General features: G+C 54.6%; 3 protein-coding genes across 8 annotated transcripts; all 3 read right to left on the minus strand.

Moving 5' to 3' along the window:
* Window positions 1-360: 360 nt before the first annotated feature.
* On the minus strand, window positions 361-6,049 carry DCDC2B (doublecortin domain containing 2B). Its single transcript, XM_061184558.1, is given in 11 exon segments — window positions 361-485; window positions 488-533; window positions 2,009-2,117; window positions 2,519-2,639; window positions 3,293-3,336; window positions 3,441-3,495; window positions 3,498-3,577; window positions 3,889-4,020; window positions 4,259-4,335; window positions 4,789-4,840; window positions 5,784-6,049. Coding segments are annotated over 11 exon segments (1,029 nt in total). The 3' UTR covers window positions 361-438.
* Window positions 6,050-6,551: 502 nt separating this feature from the next.
* Window positions 6,552-9,280, minus strand: IQCC (IQ motif containing C). Its single transcript, XM_061186860.1, has 5 exons — window positions 9,206-9,280; window positions 8,627-8,770; window positions 8,142-8,406; window positions 7,790-7,908; window positions 6,552-7,673 (listed from the first exon to the last, which is right to left on the minus strand). The coding sequence occupies exons 1-5, from the start codon at window positions 9,245-9,247 to the stop codon at window positions 6,840-6,842; spliced, it is 1,404 nt and encodes a 467-aa protein (XP_061042843.1). The 5' UTR covers window positions 9,248-9,280; the 3' UTR covers window positions 6,552-6,839.
* Window positions 9,281-9,546: 266 nt separating this feature from the next.
* CCDC28B (coiled-coil domain containing 28B) lies at window positions 9,547-13,744 on the minus strand. Of its 6 annotated transcripts, none has more exons than XM_061186861.1 (6): window positions 13,653-13,744; window positions 12,210-12,397; window positions 10,890-11,056; window positions 10,575-10,771; window positions 10,329-10,351; window positions 9,547-9,740 (listed from the first exon to the last, which is right to left on the minus strand). In XM_061186861.1, exons 2-6 carry the CDS (start codon window positions 12,371-12,373, stop codon window positions 9,686-9,688), a joined length of 606 nt encoding a protein of 201 aa, XP_061042844.1. In that variant the 5' UTR covers window positions 12,374-12,397; window positions 13,653-13,744; the 3' UTR covers window positions 9,547-9,685. The 6 variants fall into 6 exon arrangements, with proteins under 6 accessions (XP_061042844.1, XP_061042848.1, XP_061042847.1 ...); XM_061186865.1 differs by having other exon boundaries at window positions 10,575-10,791; XM_061186864.1 differs by lacking the exon at window positions 13,653-13,744 and adding an exon at window positions 12,548-12,691.
* Between the last annotated feature and the right edge of the window lie 966 nt (window positions 13,745-14,710).

Consider the following 14,710-nt stretch of genomic DNA (forward strand, 5'->3'; position numbering starts at 1 on the left):
CGTGAGGTGGGTGCCGGCCCCTCTCAAACAGATCGACATCTATGGGCCCCCGCACTGCCAGACCCCAACGTATGGAGCAATGCCAGGCGAGCAGTAGTCTGTAATAAATGTGTAGTAAACAGATGGAGGTTAGTAAGTATTCTTTTATTGGGACGACCCGCTCCCCAGTTTGTGTTCTTTCCCTGAAGCTCCGTTGGCTACTCATCTCTCTGGCCGGAGAACCTCATAAGGAAATGGCCTCTGTGGCTGGGCTGCTCTGCTCGGAGCGGAAAGGAGGCTGGGCTGTGGGTTTAGGGGCAGAAGAGGGACTGAGGGGCTGCAGCGCACCCTGTGAGTCCAGGGGAGGCCCTGGCTCCTCGAGAACCGGCCGCTGGAGGCTGAGGATAAATGGTGGCCGCAGAGTGGCGGTCCCCAGTTCCTGGCTGCAGCTGCTGGCTCTCAAGATGGCGGAGCAGGGGCCGAGGCCGAGAGAGCTGCCCCAGCTCCGGCCGGCTTTCCAGAATCAGGGCCTCTTCCGCTACCTGTGCTGCCCTCTGGAGGAGGCAGAAGGCCACACAGAACGGAGCCATTAGCACCCCATATCCAGCCTCCAGTCCTCAGCCTGGGGTTTGCCCACCCCAGGAAAGGAAGAGACCAGAAATTAGCATCTGCCCTCTCATTCAACAAGGTAGGAAGTCGGGCTCTGAGAGGTTAGGAGATTTGCTCACAGTCACAAGGGAGAAGAACCGTTTCTGGGACCCAGAGCTGCCCGTTTCCAGCTCAGAACTCCTGTCCCTAACAAAAATAAACAAATGTGACCTAATGAAACTTAAAAGCTTTTGCACAGCAAAGGAAACCATAAACAAGACCAAAAGACAACCCTCAGAATGGGAGAAAATATTTGCAAATGAAACAACTGACAAAGGATTAATCTCCAAAATTTACAAGCAGCTCATGCAGCTCAACAACAAAAAAACAAACAACCCAATCCAAAAATGGGCAGAAGACCTAAATAGACATTTCTCCAAAGAAGATATACAGATTGCCAACAAACACATGAAAGAATGCTCAACATCATTAATCATTAGAGAAATGCAAATCAAAACTACACTGAGATATCATCTCACACCGGTCAGAATGGCCACCATCAAAAAATCTAGAAACAATAAATGCTGGAGAGGGTGTGGAGAAAAGGGAACACTCTTGTACTGTTGGTGGGAATGTAAATTGATACAGCCACTATGGAGAACAGTATGGAGGTTCCTTAAAAAACTAAAAATAGAACTACCATACGACCCAGCAATCCCACTACTGGGCATATACCCTGAGAAAACCATAATTCAAAAAGAGTCATGTACCACAATGTTCATTGCAGCTCTATTTACGATAGCCAGGACATGGAAGCAACCTAAGTGTCCATCATCGGATGAATGGATAAAGAAGATGTGGCACATATATACAATGGAATATTACTCAGCCATAGAAAGAAACGAAATGGAGTTATTTTTAGTGAGGTGGATGGAGCTAGAGTCTGTCATACAGAGTGAAGTAAGTCAGAAAGAGAAAAACAAATATAGTATGCTAACACATATATATGGAATCTAAGGAAAAAAAAAAAAAAGGTCATGAAGAACCTAGTGGCAAGATGGGAATAAAGACACAGACCTACTAGAGAATGGACTTGAGGATATGGGGAGGGGGAAGGGTAAGCTGTGACAAAGTGAGAGAGTGGCATGGACATATATACACTACCAAACATAAAATAGATAGCTAGCGGGAAGCAGCCGCATAGCACAGGGAGATTAGCTCGGTGCTTTGTGACCACCTAGAGGGGTGGGATAGGGAGGGTGGGAGGGAGGGAGATGCAAGAGGGAAGAGATATGGGAACATATGTATATGTATAACTGATTCACCTTGTTATAAAGTAGAAACTAACACACCATTGTAAAGCAATTATACTCCAATAAAGATGTTAAAAAAAAAAAAAAAGAACTCCTGTCCCAACATACGGCTTCCGGCCCCAGCCCACCTGATCCAGGGGCTCCTCTGTCCAGGTGGCTTCATCATGTGCTACTCCCTGGGCCCCTGCTGTCTCCGTCCTTTCATGGCGAGCCCCATACACTCCCTTGACTCCTGATGTGGGAAGTAACAGGCCGATGCCCAGGCTGAGGAGCCCTCACATTCTTTCCCTTGACCCTCTCTACCAGCCCCCTCCCCTCCCCTCCCCCTCCCCCTCGCCCAGGACCTCAGAGGATGGCAGTTTAGCTCAGAGGCAGGCCTTTGGCCCCACCCCCACCCCTTCCAAATCCCACCCCCGAAATGTCATGGCTTTGAGTTTCCATGTGCTTCTTTTCATAAACCAGGTCCCTGTGAAGAAGCAGGGACTGGCCGTGCACACGGGGGAGTAGGAGACAGTTGTGCTGAAGTCAGGACCAGCTCTGAACCTGGGCATTCTGCCCCCATGGAACTCCCTCAGCATAGCAGGGACCATCCTATGTCACTGGTAGAGGTTGGCAGAGAAGGCCTTGGATTCTTGGATCCCCTCAAGAGAGTGGGGAGCATGCTGAAAAGCTTGCTGGGGGCTGGCGTAAAAAGCAGGTCCTCAATTTGCCTGGCTTCCTTTGGAGAGGACTGGGTTGCCTGCGCTCTGCGGCCATGGCCTGCGGAGGGAACACTGGGCTTGAGCCGTGGGTGCAGGCTGTCCTTACCTTCTCCACTCCCAGTCCAGGTTTGAATGCTCCTGGTGGGAGCTTGGAAGAGGAGATGCCATCCATCTTCATAGCCTGCCTCCTCCCTCCCTGCTCCCTCTTCCATCAGGCTGCCTTATCCAGGGACACGGCAGATGGTGCCTGGTATTCTAGATGCCCAGCGAAACCAGGCCGCATCCCCCTACCCCCACTCGATGCTCACTGGCTCATCTCTTGGGAGGGCTCAGGCTTGGGATAAGATGGGGAGCTGATAAGCATCTTTGGACCCTGTTATGCCAGATATGCTGATTCCCTCTCCCAGCATCCAACCTGGCATTTAGGTCCAGTGACTCAGAGTCCTGGAGATCTTCACAGAGCCCAGATAAGCTGGCTTTCAGACCCGTTTCTGGTCTGGCCCCTGTCAATAACTGTGTTACCCAGAACGAATCACTTCACTCCTCTGAACTTCAGCTTCTCCTCTGGAAAACGGGAATAATAATCTCTGTTTCACAAGATTATTGAGAGGATGCAGTGAGATAAGGTCAGAGGCTGAGCTGGAAGAGGACTCAGCTAGTCACCCCTTTTCTTTCCCACCCCCCACCTACCTGCCTGACCCCCTGCCTCACCTACCCCCTGCTTATGGAGCCTGGACTTTGGGTCTGGGGGTTGCCTGCAGTGAAAAAAGAGAAGGCTTGTAGGAGGCAGAGCAAGACATGGAGTCAGGGTGGCTTCCTCTGCTCTAACCTGCTACCCCTCCACCTCACACATACATACCAGCAGCCCCTGGGCAGTGAAGGGCGAGGCACCAGATAGGAGAGGGACTTGAACCATCCTCTCCGACAGCCACATAGTAATGGCCGCTCACCAGAGCCTCCCTTGCTGACAGTGGGAGCCCATCCAGGGTGCAGAGTCTGGGAGAGAGAGGTGAGTACATAAGGGCCGGTGAACAAGATGGATCTTCATATTCAGCAGACTACAAGGGGGTGGGTACAGCTATTTCAAGGTGCCCTTTGGCTGCTGGCCCTCTGGGCACCAGGGCCAGTCACCCAGGCTCTGCCCTGGCTCCAAGGGCTGGGCTGGAGGGGCCTCTCCCTGAGTCACAGAAAGAAGTCCCATTTGGGGAAACATGCTTTCCTTTTGCCTTTTCATCCTCAAGGGCAGCGAAAAGCAGTAGGGAGGCTCCCTTTGGGGACATTCAGGTCTCCGCAGTCCCCAAACTCACTTGCGCGCAGCCCTGGTCTGTAATTTCACCTTCTCAGTCAGGAGTTTCAACACTGCTTCTCAGTCCTTGCTGGCAGCCTGGGACAGCTTCAGGCTAAATGGGGGGCTTAACAGATCCCCATTCCTGAACACACTGGGACAAAGAGCAGCCTGGTAAGGGGAAGGGTCCCCAGAACTACCTACGTGTGAGAGGAAGGATGGCACAGCGGCCAGAAGATGGTCCAAGAACCAGCGCGTTGGTTTTCACCCATTAAGCATGTTGGACTTTTTATATCCCAGTCACCAGGGGCTCCTGGAAGAAATCCACCCACTTTTCCTTGGTCTCACTGAAACAAAAATCTCTGCCCCTGCTCCCCAACACGGGCACTCACTGGATATAGCAGGGGGAACCTGCAGGTAGCCGCTGTCCAAGGGCCCCATCACATGGCTGCTGAATCACAGGAGGACCCTGAAACCCGTCAGGCCCCCAGATCAGGAGCGAGTTGAGGCCTTTTGTCAGGGATAGGTCAGTCCAAAGTGGGTAGGGTGAGGGAAAGAAACCAGACTGGGGCAGAAGAGGGGGCAAGGAGGGATGGGACTGGTCACACCTTTTACCAAAGGGTACTTCTGCCTCCCCTAGGTCACATTCTTAACCCCCTCCCATCTCTCTGTTTTATAGCTTCCTCTTTCCTCTGAGGACCATAGCCTGGAGCTAAAGTAAAGTAAAAGTTTGGGAACGGTGCAAGGAACAGTGTCTTGAAATCCTGCACCCCCGGAAGGCTAGCAGTTGGCTCCAGAGTAGGTGTGGAGAGTGGCAGATCCTGCTGCTTCCAGGGCTCCTGACTTCCCAGACCAAATTGGGGGCAGCCCCCAGGGGGATGGGAGAACAGAGGGCTGGGGGCTGGTCGGCCCCAGGACTTACTGGTAGGCTGCTGCTCTTCCCACCTGGATCCTCCCCTCTAGGGTGTAAAGAGCTGAAAGGACAGATAGGTCACTGGTCATCTTGGGGAGCCTGGGTCCTCAACAGCCCGGCAGCTGCCAGAGTGTGGGACTGGGGCCCAGTTCACCAAGTCTTCCTTCCCACTGGAATAGTCTCAGTCATCTCGGTCTGGAAACAGATGCTGACACTTGAACCTGCCTTAGGTTATGTATCAGGCTGAACATCCAGTCTGGGGTCTCAGACACAAACCACAAGATTAAAGGTTGAGATCCTCCTGTATCTCAGAAATTTTCTCATTCATGAGGTGTGTGGTTTCATCTCATTTTGTATGAGACTGAGGGCAAGTTAAGTGACTCACCTAAGCAACATGGAAGTGACAGAGCCCAGACTCTAAGTCTGTCTAGCTCCCAACTCCTGGCTCCTTAATGTTACAGCGAGCAACCTCAGCTGAGAGCGGAGGAGGACCTGGAAGCCAGATCTGAGCTGGAAGCTCAGACACTCAAATTATTTATTCTCCCATCTTGGAAAGCATAGCCCCACCCTGTAAAGGATAATCCCAGCCTAATGGAGAGCACGGGATGCCTAAACACAGCAGGGAGGAAGTGATGGATGGATTTAGAGTGTTTAGTGGTGGTGGTGATGGTCATGGTGGTGGTAAGGACCCAATCAGGAAGAGCCTTTGGAAAAAGGGGCTCAACCAGCAGGAGAATGTTCTTCCCACTGGTTGGTCCTGGCTGGATGGGCACGAACATCAGTGTGAGACTTTGACTTGAACTGTGGCTCCACTTGTGTTATTTATGTACTCTTAGGCAGGTTATTTCACTATCTTGATTTACCCTTCCAAAGAATGGGAATAAGACCACCCCCTTCATAGGATTGCTGTATTCCGTGAGATACATAGGAAGTACTGAACACATGCTGTTGCTATTGCTATTACCTCCCTCCCCAGGCTCTTTGACCAGCCCCAGCCCACTCACGGGAGCTTGCGGAATCGTTCAAAGCCAGCAGCCACATACTGCCCTCCGTTCTGCAGGTCTGCCAGGTCAGTGACAGGGTGGCCATGACAAGGCATGTAGAGAGCACGCACGGCCAGTGGGGCCTGCACAGCCGATGTCACCTCACAGAGGAAGGTCTCCAGGGTGGGGAAGCAGCGTTGAGTCACCACCAGCTGGTGGCCTGGGGAGAAAGGGTCCCCATTCCGGTACACCACTACCCTCTTGGCTTCTGGACTGCCACCTACCATAGCGTGTCCCCGGCTAGAGACGCAGAGCTGTTGCCAGGCAACTAAGGCAGGGCTGGGAGCAGTGCCAATCAGAGGTGGAGTCCTGCCCTCTCACCCAGAAAGGCAGGGAGAGCCTCCATAGGAGCATCTGTCTGCATTCAGGGTCTCACCCAATCTGCTCTTGGTGGGGCCTCACAAGAGTACGGTGGGTCTGATCACTATATATGAAGAAAGAGCCTGGGGCTCAGTGAGAGAGGCAGTGGCAGAGATCACACTGAAACACAGATGTTCCACTACTGGGTGGAGGGAGGGATTCTCAGCCTCCCTGCTACTCTGCAGCCCAAGGGCTGAGCTTAAAGGAAGATCAGCTTTGGGGGCTGTTCCCCAAGGACGGCTAGTCTGCTCCTGGGCTGTGACTCCCAGCCAGCTCCGGGGAAGATGCCCCATGTCAGCAGGAAGTGAAAAGGAGGGCCCAGAGTCTGTCCTGACCAGAGGCAGAAGACAAATACAACCAGGCTCAGAATCTAAGGAAAACCTTTATTCTCCATCAGCCCCCCAACTTTACTCACCCCAGGTGGCTCCCTATCCCAAAATTTGGGTTGAGCCACAGGCAGAGGATGAAAGTATCCTCCTACCTCTACTGGTGCCAGCTCTGTGCTCCAGCTTCTCTTGGCCTCATTAGCCACCAGTACCCACGGGCAGGGGCAGGAGGTAGAGCTGGTACCAGGGAGCTACAATGAGGTCCTGTCTCCCTCATTGCCCTTTCATAGAATCCCCATTTGGAACCTGGTCTTCCCTGGTTCCCCAGGGTCTAGCCTGGTGGTCCTGTTTTCCACAGTCGCCCCCTCCAGTGATCCTCTCCTGTGTGGTCTGACCCTGTGGAAGACAGTTTCTCAGGTGTTCTTGATCTCCATGGTATAGTCCTCTGGTTTTTCCATGCTTCATGGCTAGATTCATTGAAGGTTCTACCTGTGGAGCTTTTATCACTGGGAGTCTGGCCCTTGGGTGGTTTAGTCTTCCAGAGATCCAGGCCACCATGCTCTGCCAAAGTCCCATCACAGATGACATGGTCCTCTGAGAGGCCCAACTCTCGTGGCCCAGCTCTTCGGCAATCAGGCTCTTTTTGGCCTGGCCCTCTGGGAGAGTTGTCTTCAATGTCTGGGTCCTCACGGAGTGTGGGCAGCTGTGTCCTGGCCTTTCCAGAACAGTAGCCCCTAGATTTGAGGCCTTTGTGGGTCTCGTCCTCTAGTAGTTTTGTCAGCTGCAGGCAGGTCCCTCCAAAGGTCTGTTCTCCACACTCTGGATCTTTGGTGAGCCTTTTCCCTATGGCCTGATTATCCGATGGTGTGGGCAGCTGTGGTCCTGCCTGTCTGTAGCATAGGTCCCTGTACTTAGCCCCAGCAGTGGTTTTGTCTGTAGTGGCCAGTATTTCTGGGGTTTTATGGGGTTGTGATCTGAGTCTCCAGCAGGAGTCATCCACGTGGTCTGGCTCTCTAGTAGTTCTGTAGGACTGGTCTTCCAGTGGTGGGCCTGGTCGTGACCCAGCTTTCTCACAGCCCTGTCCCCCATGGTCTGGGCACAAGCTGGGCTCGTCTCTGGCCTGGTTCGCCTCTGGGGATCTCAGTGTTTGTTTGAGAATTAGGTACTGTTGGAGAAGAGAACACTGTACCAGGCAGGCCTGCTTGGGCATGGCAGGAGGCTTTTCCCTAACCCCCACCCTTGGCCCTAAATGTGCAGAGAGGGCTCCAAATTAGTGCCTACCTCCTTACGGCTATTGATGGCCTGTTGTAGCCACAGCAGCTCCATAGCCAAGTGGCTGTGGTGGTACTGGAGCTCCTGGAGCTCAGTCTGGCTGTGGGGCAGTCCTGGACCTGCAGCTTCTGTGAAGGAGGGAAGAATGAAGGGAGAAAGCCTTGAGGGGGCAGACAGTGGGCACTGGCCTAGCATTAGACCCTGGCACCCTCCCCCTGCCCACCCATGAGTTGCCCCCAACCAAGCAGAGGGAAGAAGGAAAGGGATGCAGCTTATCTAGCACAAGCCTTTCACTTTTCAGATGGGAAAGCTGACGCCCAGAGAGGGTCAGGGGCTTGCCCTGATCTAGGCAGAGAGGTACCTGGGTTCTCCATCTTTGACATGTCTCTGGTCTCCTCTTGGCTCGGTTTCCTGGTCCTCCTGCTCTGCTCATCCTGAAGCCATGGGCTATCATCTCTGCAGGGAAGACTGCCTGAGTTTGCTGAGCTCTCTCCTGACTTCTTCAGTATCATCTCCTCCCAGATGGCCTCTTTCTCAGGCTCTTTACATGGGAAGCAGCTCCATAGTTCCTGCTCTGGATTTGGTACCCTCTCTCCGGCTTTCCAGGTCTGATGGGATTTTGCCTTCTGAGAAATCAGTCAGAAAGGTATGAGAGCCCCAAGTCTAAACCCTCCAAGTGTCTGGGTGCCATGATTTAGCATACAAGTTGATAAGGATTAAGGACTGGGGTGTGAGGAGGTTGAGTCTGGTGCCTTTTCCAATGAGAATAGCTTGTCAGCATGAAGGGTGGAATCCCCCGCCCAGGTTCCTCTTCCCCCTCTCTTCTACCTCTAGGGTGTGTAGTACCTTTGGGAGAAATCGGGGCCTGGGAATCCAGCCCTCAGTCCACTGAAGCGTGCCCAGATCACCCTCGATCTCTCGTACAATAGCCTCATATTCAGCTCGAAGACTCTGGAACTGGCGTCGGACCAAGAAGCCCCGGACGCAGGCCTGGTGTGGAGAACGAGGGGAAAGAAAACCCTTATCACTGCAACATGGGGGCATCTTGGGGGATTCTCCTGGAGAGGTCTGCAAGAGAGGACTCGGCCCCGGGGAGAGGACAGGTGACGCTGTGTGTTGGCGCTCTGGGGGTTCGAGGGAGCGTGCTGGACTGGATCCACCTCTTAGATTGAAGGTCCTTTCCTTCATTTCCCTGATCCCGTAGGAGTGTGCGGTGGGAGTGGGGGGCGCGTGAGGGTCCGTGGGGTCCCCGCATTCTTCAGGCCGGTGGGGCTGGGTCGGTAGGTTCAGAGGTGGGCACGCGGGCAGGTTACTAGACGTGACAGCCTCATCTTGTCCAAAGGTCCCAGTTCGAGATCCCGTTGGGGGTAGGAATCATGCGCACCCCCGCCCGCACGCCCCATCCCGCCCCGCCCCGCCCCGCACCTGCAGCACCGTCACCTTCCGATCCAACCGTTCCCGCTCCATCCGGGCGCAAACTGACCCGCCCGGCTCCTGCGCAGTGCGTCACCAGTCTGCGCCGCGCTGGCCTGCTCAGGCCCCGCCCCGCCGTCTCTACGGCAACCTTTCGGCTCCTGCCCGGGGCTGGCCGCGAACTGGCATCTGTCCCCAACTCCCACTCCCAGAGCAGCACAGGGGAGTCCAGCCCCCCGAGCGGGACCTCCCAAACCAGAAGTTTGTTGCAAAGGGGCGTCCCCGCGAGAGCTGGGGCCCGGGCGCCCCTGCCGAGTAAAGGCGCGAGGAGGGGAGGGAGGACACAGAGCCGCTTTCTTTCTTTATGGTTTAATTCCATCCAGTGCCCCCCTCCCCCATAGCACCTGGGGGGGCCGCGGAACACCCAATCGAGTCCGTAAAAAGTCAGTTTGAAGGGAATGAGAAGGGGCAGTCTGAGCCTGGGTCCGACACCTACACAGCTGACGGCTCCTCAGGCTCGGCGTTCTCAGCTAGGTGCAGCTTCTGTCTGTGCCGGTCAAGGATTGTGATGCTCTGGACCCGGGTCCTTGCAGCCCTATTTTCCCAACCTGCACAGGCTCAGTTTCCCCAACTGCGCAAAGGGGCGGGGGCCAGGGACTCTGGAGTGCTCCATGGTCTGGGGTTGCAGTCCTCGCCTGCCCTTCTTGCTAGGTGCCTTACCCCCTTCGCTTTCGGTTTAGATCATGCAGGAGCGTGCACCCGCACTACTTCTGATAGAACTAGATGCGGAGATAATTTAAGTCAGTAAAAAGAATTGTTCAGTGGTGAAAGAATAGGAAGGCATCAGACAAGCTTTGCCATGGATTGGTGTCAGCTAAAGTACTTGCAAAGATTTTGATAAGCAAGTAAAACATATTCCCTGCAACCACCTTTCTTTCTCCTAATATTTGGGGAATTCTTTCTGCACACTCTACCTGGGTAGGGGGAGTTGGTGGGTAGTTCTGTAGGACTGAAAGGGGTGAGAATGTTGGTTATCTGTAAAGATTCCTGCAGGGTGGTGGGGAGGCCGAAGCTGATTTTATCTCTGGGAGGCGTCCACACACTTACACACTGTCAAGTCCCCTAGAAAGGATACATAGAATTACTAAGATCTTCCAGCTGTCAACAGAGAGAGAAAGGGAAGTTTTTGTAAGGAGGGGCACCAGGTCAAACTCCAGATGCTCTGGGGTTCATCTTCTGGTGGGGGGTTGAGAGGCCCAGAGCTTTTGGCTCCATGCACCCCCAGCTTTTCACCCAGGGGCCAGGAATGGTCTTAGAAGCATGTACCCCTCCACACACCCTCTGGTGCCCCCAGGAACTGAAGCACCCAGCCCTGACCCACATTGCTGAGCAGCTGGTCCAGGTTGCGGTCAGCCATCGTCTTCTTCTGCTCCTCAGGTAGCCCCTCAGTGACCCCGTCCTCCTCCTCCTCCTCCTCCTCCTCCTCCTCTCCACACACGTCCAGGCTGAAGTGCAGCCGGGCCAGCTTCTCCTGCATCTCCCGCACGTGTTCCAACTGCTCAAAGGAGCATTCCTTCCCTGGACAGCACCTGTCAGCTCTGGGAGCAAGCTTGGGACCCTGGTCCCAGCCACGCCCCAGAGACCCAGCCCTCCAGCCCCACCTACATGCCCTCTAAGCCCCACCCCCTGGACTCACCGAAGGCCTGCAGCCGGCCTGAGTGGAAATCGTTGAGCAGGTTCAGCAGCCCGCCTTCCATCTCATAGACGTCGGTCACCTCGGTCAGGAACGAGTGCTGCAGGGGGGTGCCTGCAGAGCCACCTCCACCTCCTGCCAGCACTGGGCGGCATTTCTCCTTGCCGACCCTGGGTGGGTGGGCATGGCCATGGTCACAGGGTGAGTGGCAGCCAGGTAACCCCGGGTCTTCTGTGCCATCTGTCTATGCACTAATTCACCCTTCTATCCACCCACCAACGTAAATGGATGTTTCGCCCTGTTCTGGGCACCGGGATGGGTAAAGGGAAGGGAGTGGATGAAGAAGGGTGAGGGTGAGAGGTCCAAAGAAGTCTTTTTCTGCCAGTCTTTTTCATCCAGAACCATGCCTGGAATGGGGCTCCTGGGTTCCAGTCTGATCACCTCACTCATTCTTCCTGTGACCCTGGGTGAATCACTTGTCCTCACCGGTCCTCAGTGAACTTGGGGACAGTTACTCCCTTATTACCATGAAAGCCATCTTACCTCTTCCAAAAATATCTTTCTGCCCCTCTTGTTTGTAAAAACCTTTTTTTTTGAATTTTCCATTGCCCTCGGGATAACACTGAATGATCTTTCCAGCTTGGCCCCCCTGCCTCTCCAGTTGCGTCTCCTACTATCCCTGCCCCAGCCCTGAGCTTCAGCTGCCCCCACTTGGCCATCTCCAAACATGCCTCTCAGGCAGGTGGTGCCAAAGGCACAGGGAAACACAGTAATCAGAGAAAGAACGCATGGGTAGTGGAAACAAACACAGACACTATAGGGTAGGAGGCAAATTTTCAATCATTAAAAAAAATTAACCGGAGAATTCAAATTGTTCACCCGAGTATCCCCTCACCATTTCCTACCCCATGACACTCCAGGACCACCAAATCACCTGTGGTTCCTGGAAACTTCCAGGCAATATTTTTCTACCATACTTCTGCCAGGCAAGCCCCTCAGCTTAGAACATTCTCCCTCTCCAGTGTGCCCAACAGCCTTCTCTGACTCACTTCCTCGAAGTTTGCTCACTCCCTGCTCTGAGGTGCATCATCACACTGTGTGATCCCAGTGACCCACCTGGCCCTTTCCCAACACACTTGAGAGTAGGAACTGGGTCTGAGTTCTCAGGGGCCAGTAGGGGGGTGGGGGTGGGAGGAGCCCCAGGGAAGGCATGGATTACTGCTTAGTAACTGTAGGCTAAGGCCCCCTTTACCTTCCTGCCCACAGGGCTCAGCCCAGAGTTAGGGTCCCTCCCTCCTTGCCCTGCTTCCCTTCTGTACCCACCTCTTGAACTTGGCCCGCTGCTTAGGGGATGGCAGATGAGGGAGTCCCAGGGCCAAGGAGCCGCTGTGGCTGGTGGGCACTGGGACCCTGCGTAGTGTGCCTGGGGGCTGGGCTGGCTGGGTCAGGCAGGGCTTGGGACTCCTTTTCTTCTTCTTGTCCTCCATTGGATGCTGGCTAGGCCTCAGGCCCTGGGAGGGAGGCAGTCCCACTGAGATAGTGAGGGGCAAAGCCATCCCTCCACCCAGCAATCCCTGAGAGCTGCAAAGGATGGCCCCCAGACCTTCCTAACTCTCCCCTCAGCTTGCCCAGTATGGGCAAGGCCAGGTGCCAGCACCTACTGCTGGGGTCACAGATGTGTATTTGAAGGACCTTCTGTGGCCCACCCCAGGTCCTCCTTGCCTTCCAGTTTTAGCCTGAAAACCTAGGCCCTGCCTCAAAGGGCTGGACCAGACACTCTTTTCCTGCTGCTGCTGCTCCTGGGGTTTCCTGTCCCTGTAGCTGAGGGGGCGGAGCTGGCAGAGGAAATGCAGTGGGAGACAGGGTGGATGTGAGCTGGCAGGAGCCCGGCTGAGGATTAGGAGTGTCTTAACTAGGCTCCGTTCTATTTATCAACTGCCTGGACAGATGCTGACAAACCTCAGCATGGAAGGTGACAGAGGTGTGGATGGGATCACCTGGGAAGACCCCAGTGTCAGGCAGTAACCCCCTGAGGATGGGCAGCAAGGGCAGAAGCCGTGGCACGCTGGCAGGGCTCAGTGTGGTTTCCCCCGCACTGGCATCCCTCCTCTTCCACCCCACCCCCAATGGCAAACACCAGGAGACTCCCAGAAGTTCCCTGGGACAGACTTCCAGCCGCTTCACCCTCCCCAGTCAGGAAGTCCCCACTTGGCTTCAGCTGCAGCCAGAGAGGGCCGGGTGGTCAGGCACGTAGCAGGCAGCCTGGGCCTCCAACAAAGGCTGCGCCCGAGGCTGGCACCGCTGGATCTCCTGCCCGGCCCCGCCCCTTCAGCCCCAGGTCCGCGGAGGCCCCCCCAGATGGAGGTCTGAAGGCCCTTTACGGGGTTTCCTCAAGCTGCTTACTCCCAGCTTCCACCACCAAGCCCGACTCCGCACTCTGGGATGGCGGTGGCGCTGGGGGCATAAGCATTTAAATTGGTACGGGGCTGACAGGCACTGGTGTGGGAGGGCGGTGGTGGAGGGGAGACAGGAGCGCGTCAAATGCCTGGCCCAGCAGCGGCTTGGTTCACTTAGGGACTCGATAGAAAAACTGCAGCGGGAGCCCCGGCTCCCCAGGAATGGCTGGGGGCGACCTGGGATCTATTTCCCACAATCTCCAAAGCCGTGTGCCAAATGGATCGCTCAGCTCGGGAGCCAGGATCCGAAATGGAGCATCAGACCCGCGTTATTGCGCCTCTGCACCCACCCCCGAAGTGGGTAACTGACCTGGAGGTTTGGGGTCTGGAGTGATGCTTCCGTGGGGGGTTCCCTCCGCCCTCCGCAGCACCCTTCAATTCGGGAACGGAAAGGGTGGAAGCTGAGCTCGCAGGAGGTAATTTGCATTTAAAGAGAAAGTGACCTTTTTTAGAGTGGGATGGAGTAAGATGGGAGGAACATCCCCACATTTTTTAAGCTGTCCCTTTCACTCGACTTTACCTCCCCAGCTGAGCTAAGGTGATGACATTGGGTGTGATGGCAATCTAAAAAAAACCCTTTCACTTTCCTATCAGTTTTGGAGAGAAGTTACAGTCCCTTACCAAATGGTGGCAGCTTTGTCAGAAATGGAGGGGAGGAGGAGGTGGGGGGTAGAGAATGAATGAATATATATATATATATATAGCATATAAGAAGCACAAGAAGCAGCAGCAGCAGGAAGAAACTGCAAGAGAAGACAACCACCTTTCAAGTGAGTCCCAGTCCCCTATTAAGCATTTTACGTACATTTAATCCTCATAAACAACCCTGAAGGAAGGTAGTCATTTTACTGAAAGTCAACAATAGTCTTTTTAAAAAAAATATTTATTTATTTATTTATTTGGCTGCACCCGGTCTTCATTGCGACATGCGGGATCTTCAGTTGCGGTATGCAAACTCTAGTTGTGTCATGTGGGATCTAGTTCCCTGATTACAGATCAAACCCGGGACCCCCCCGCGCTGGGAGCCGCTGAACCACCACGGAAGTCCCAACAGTAGTCTTCTAACACCATTGCCCCACAGCACCCAGACACTCTTTGCTGGTCGGTGGTGAGGGCTGTATTCAGTCACTCATGAAATGACAAGACCAAGCCGACCCTCTCCCCACACCCAGGCCTAGGGGACACGTGTGGGGAGCATCAGGTCAGAGCAAAACCAGTGTGATTACCCTGCGCTTGACACCGACCCCCAGGAGGGAAACTTGCGTGCCTGATGGGAGGCTGACCCAGCGCTGCTGGTGCCGCCCCAGGAGGCCAGACCAATGGGGCAGCTAACAAAAGACCTGGCAGAGGCTCCCAGCTCAGGTCCCC

This window comes from Eubalaena glacialis, chromosome 3 (assembly GCF_028564815.1).
Source record: "Eubalaena glacialis isolate mEubGla1 chromosome 3, mEubGla1.1.hap2.+ XY, whole genome shotgun sequence".
NCBI classification, from domain to species: Eukaryota; Metazoa; Chordata; class Mammalia; order Artiodactyla; family Balaenidae; genus Eubalaena; species Eubalaena glacialis.

Excerpts from the sequence above, each read along its gene's own strand:
- IQCC (XM_061186860.1), bottom strand. The coding sequence starts at position 9,247 with ATGGAGCGGGAACGGTTGGATCGGAAGGTGACGGTGCTGCAG. Across the intron at positions 8,771-9,205 it reads GGAAGGTGACGGTGCTGCAG|GCCTGCGTCCGGGGCTTCTT; the intron begins GTGCGGGGCGGG and ends TCTCCACACCAG. Across the intron at positions 8,407-8,626 it reads GGCCCCGATTTCTCCCAAAG|AAGGCAAAATCCCATCAGAC; the intron begins GTACTACACACC and ends CTGATTTCTCAG.
- CCDC28B (XM_061186861.1), bottom strand. The coding sequence starts at position 12,373 with ATGGAGGACAAGAAGAAGAAAAGGAGTCCCAAGCCCTGCCTGACCCAG. Across the intron at positions 10,772-10,889 it reads AGGCCGGCTGCAGGCCTTCG|GGAAGGAATGCTCCTTTGAG; the intron begins GTGAGTCCAGGG and ends GGTGCTGTCCAG. Across the intron at positions 9,741-10,328 it reads GAAGATCTTAGTAATTCTAT|ACAGAAGCTGCACCTAGCTG; the intron begins GTATCCTTTCTA and ends TGACCGGCACAG.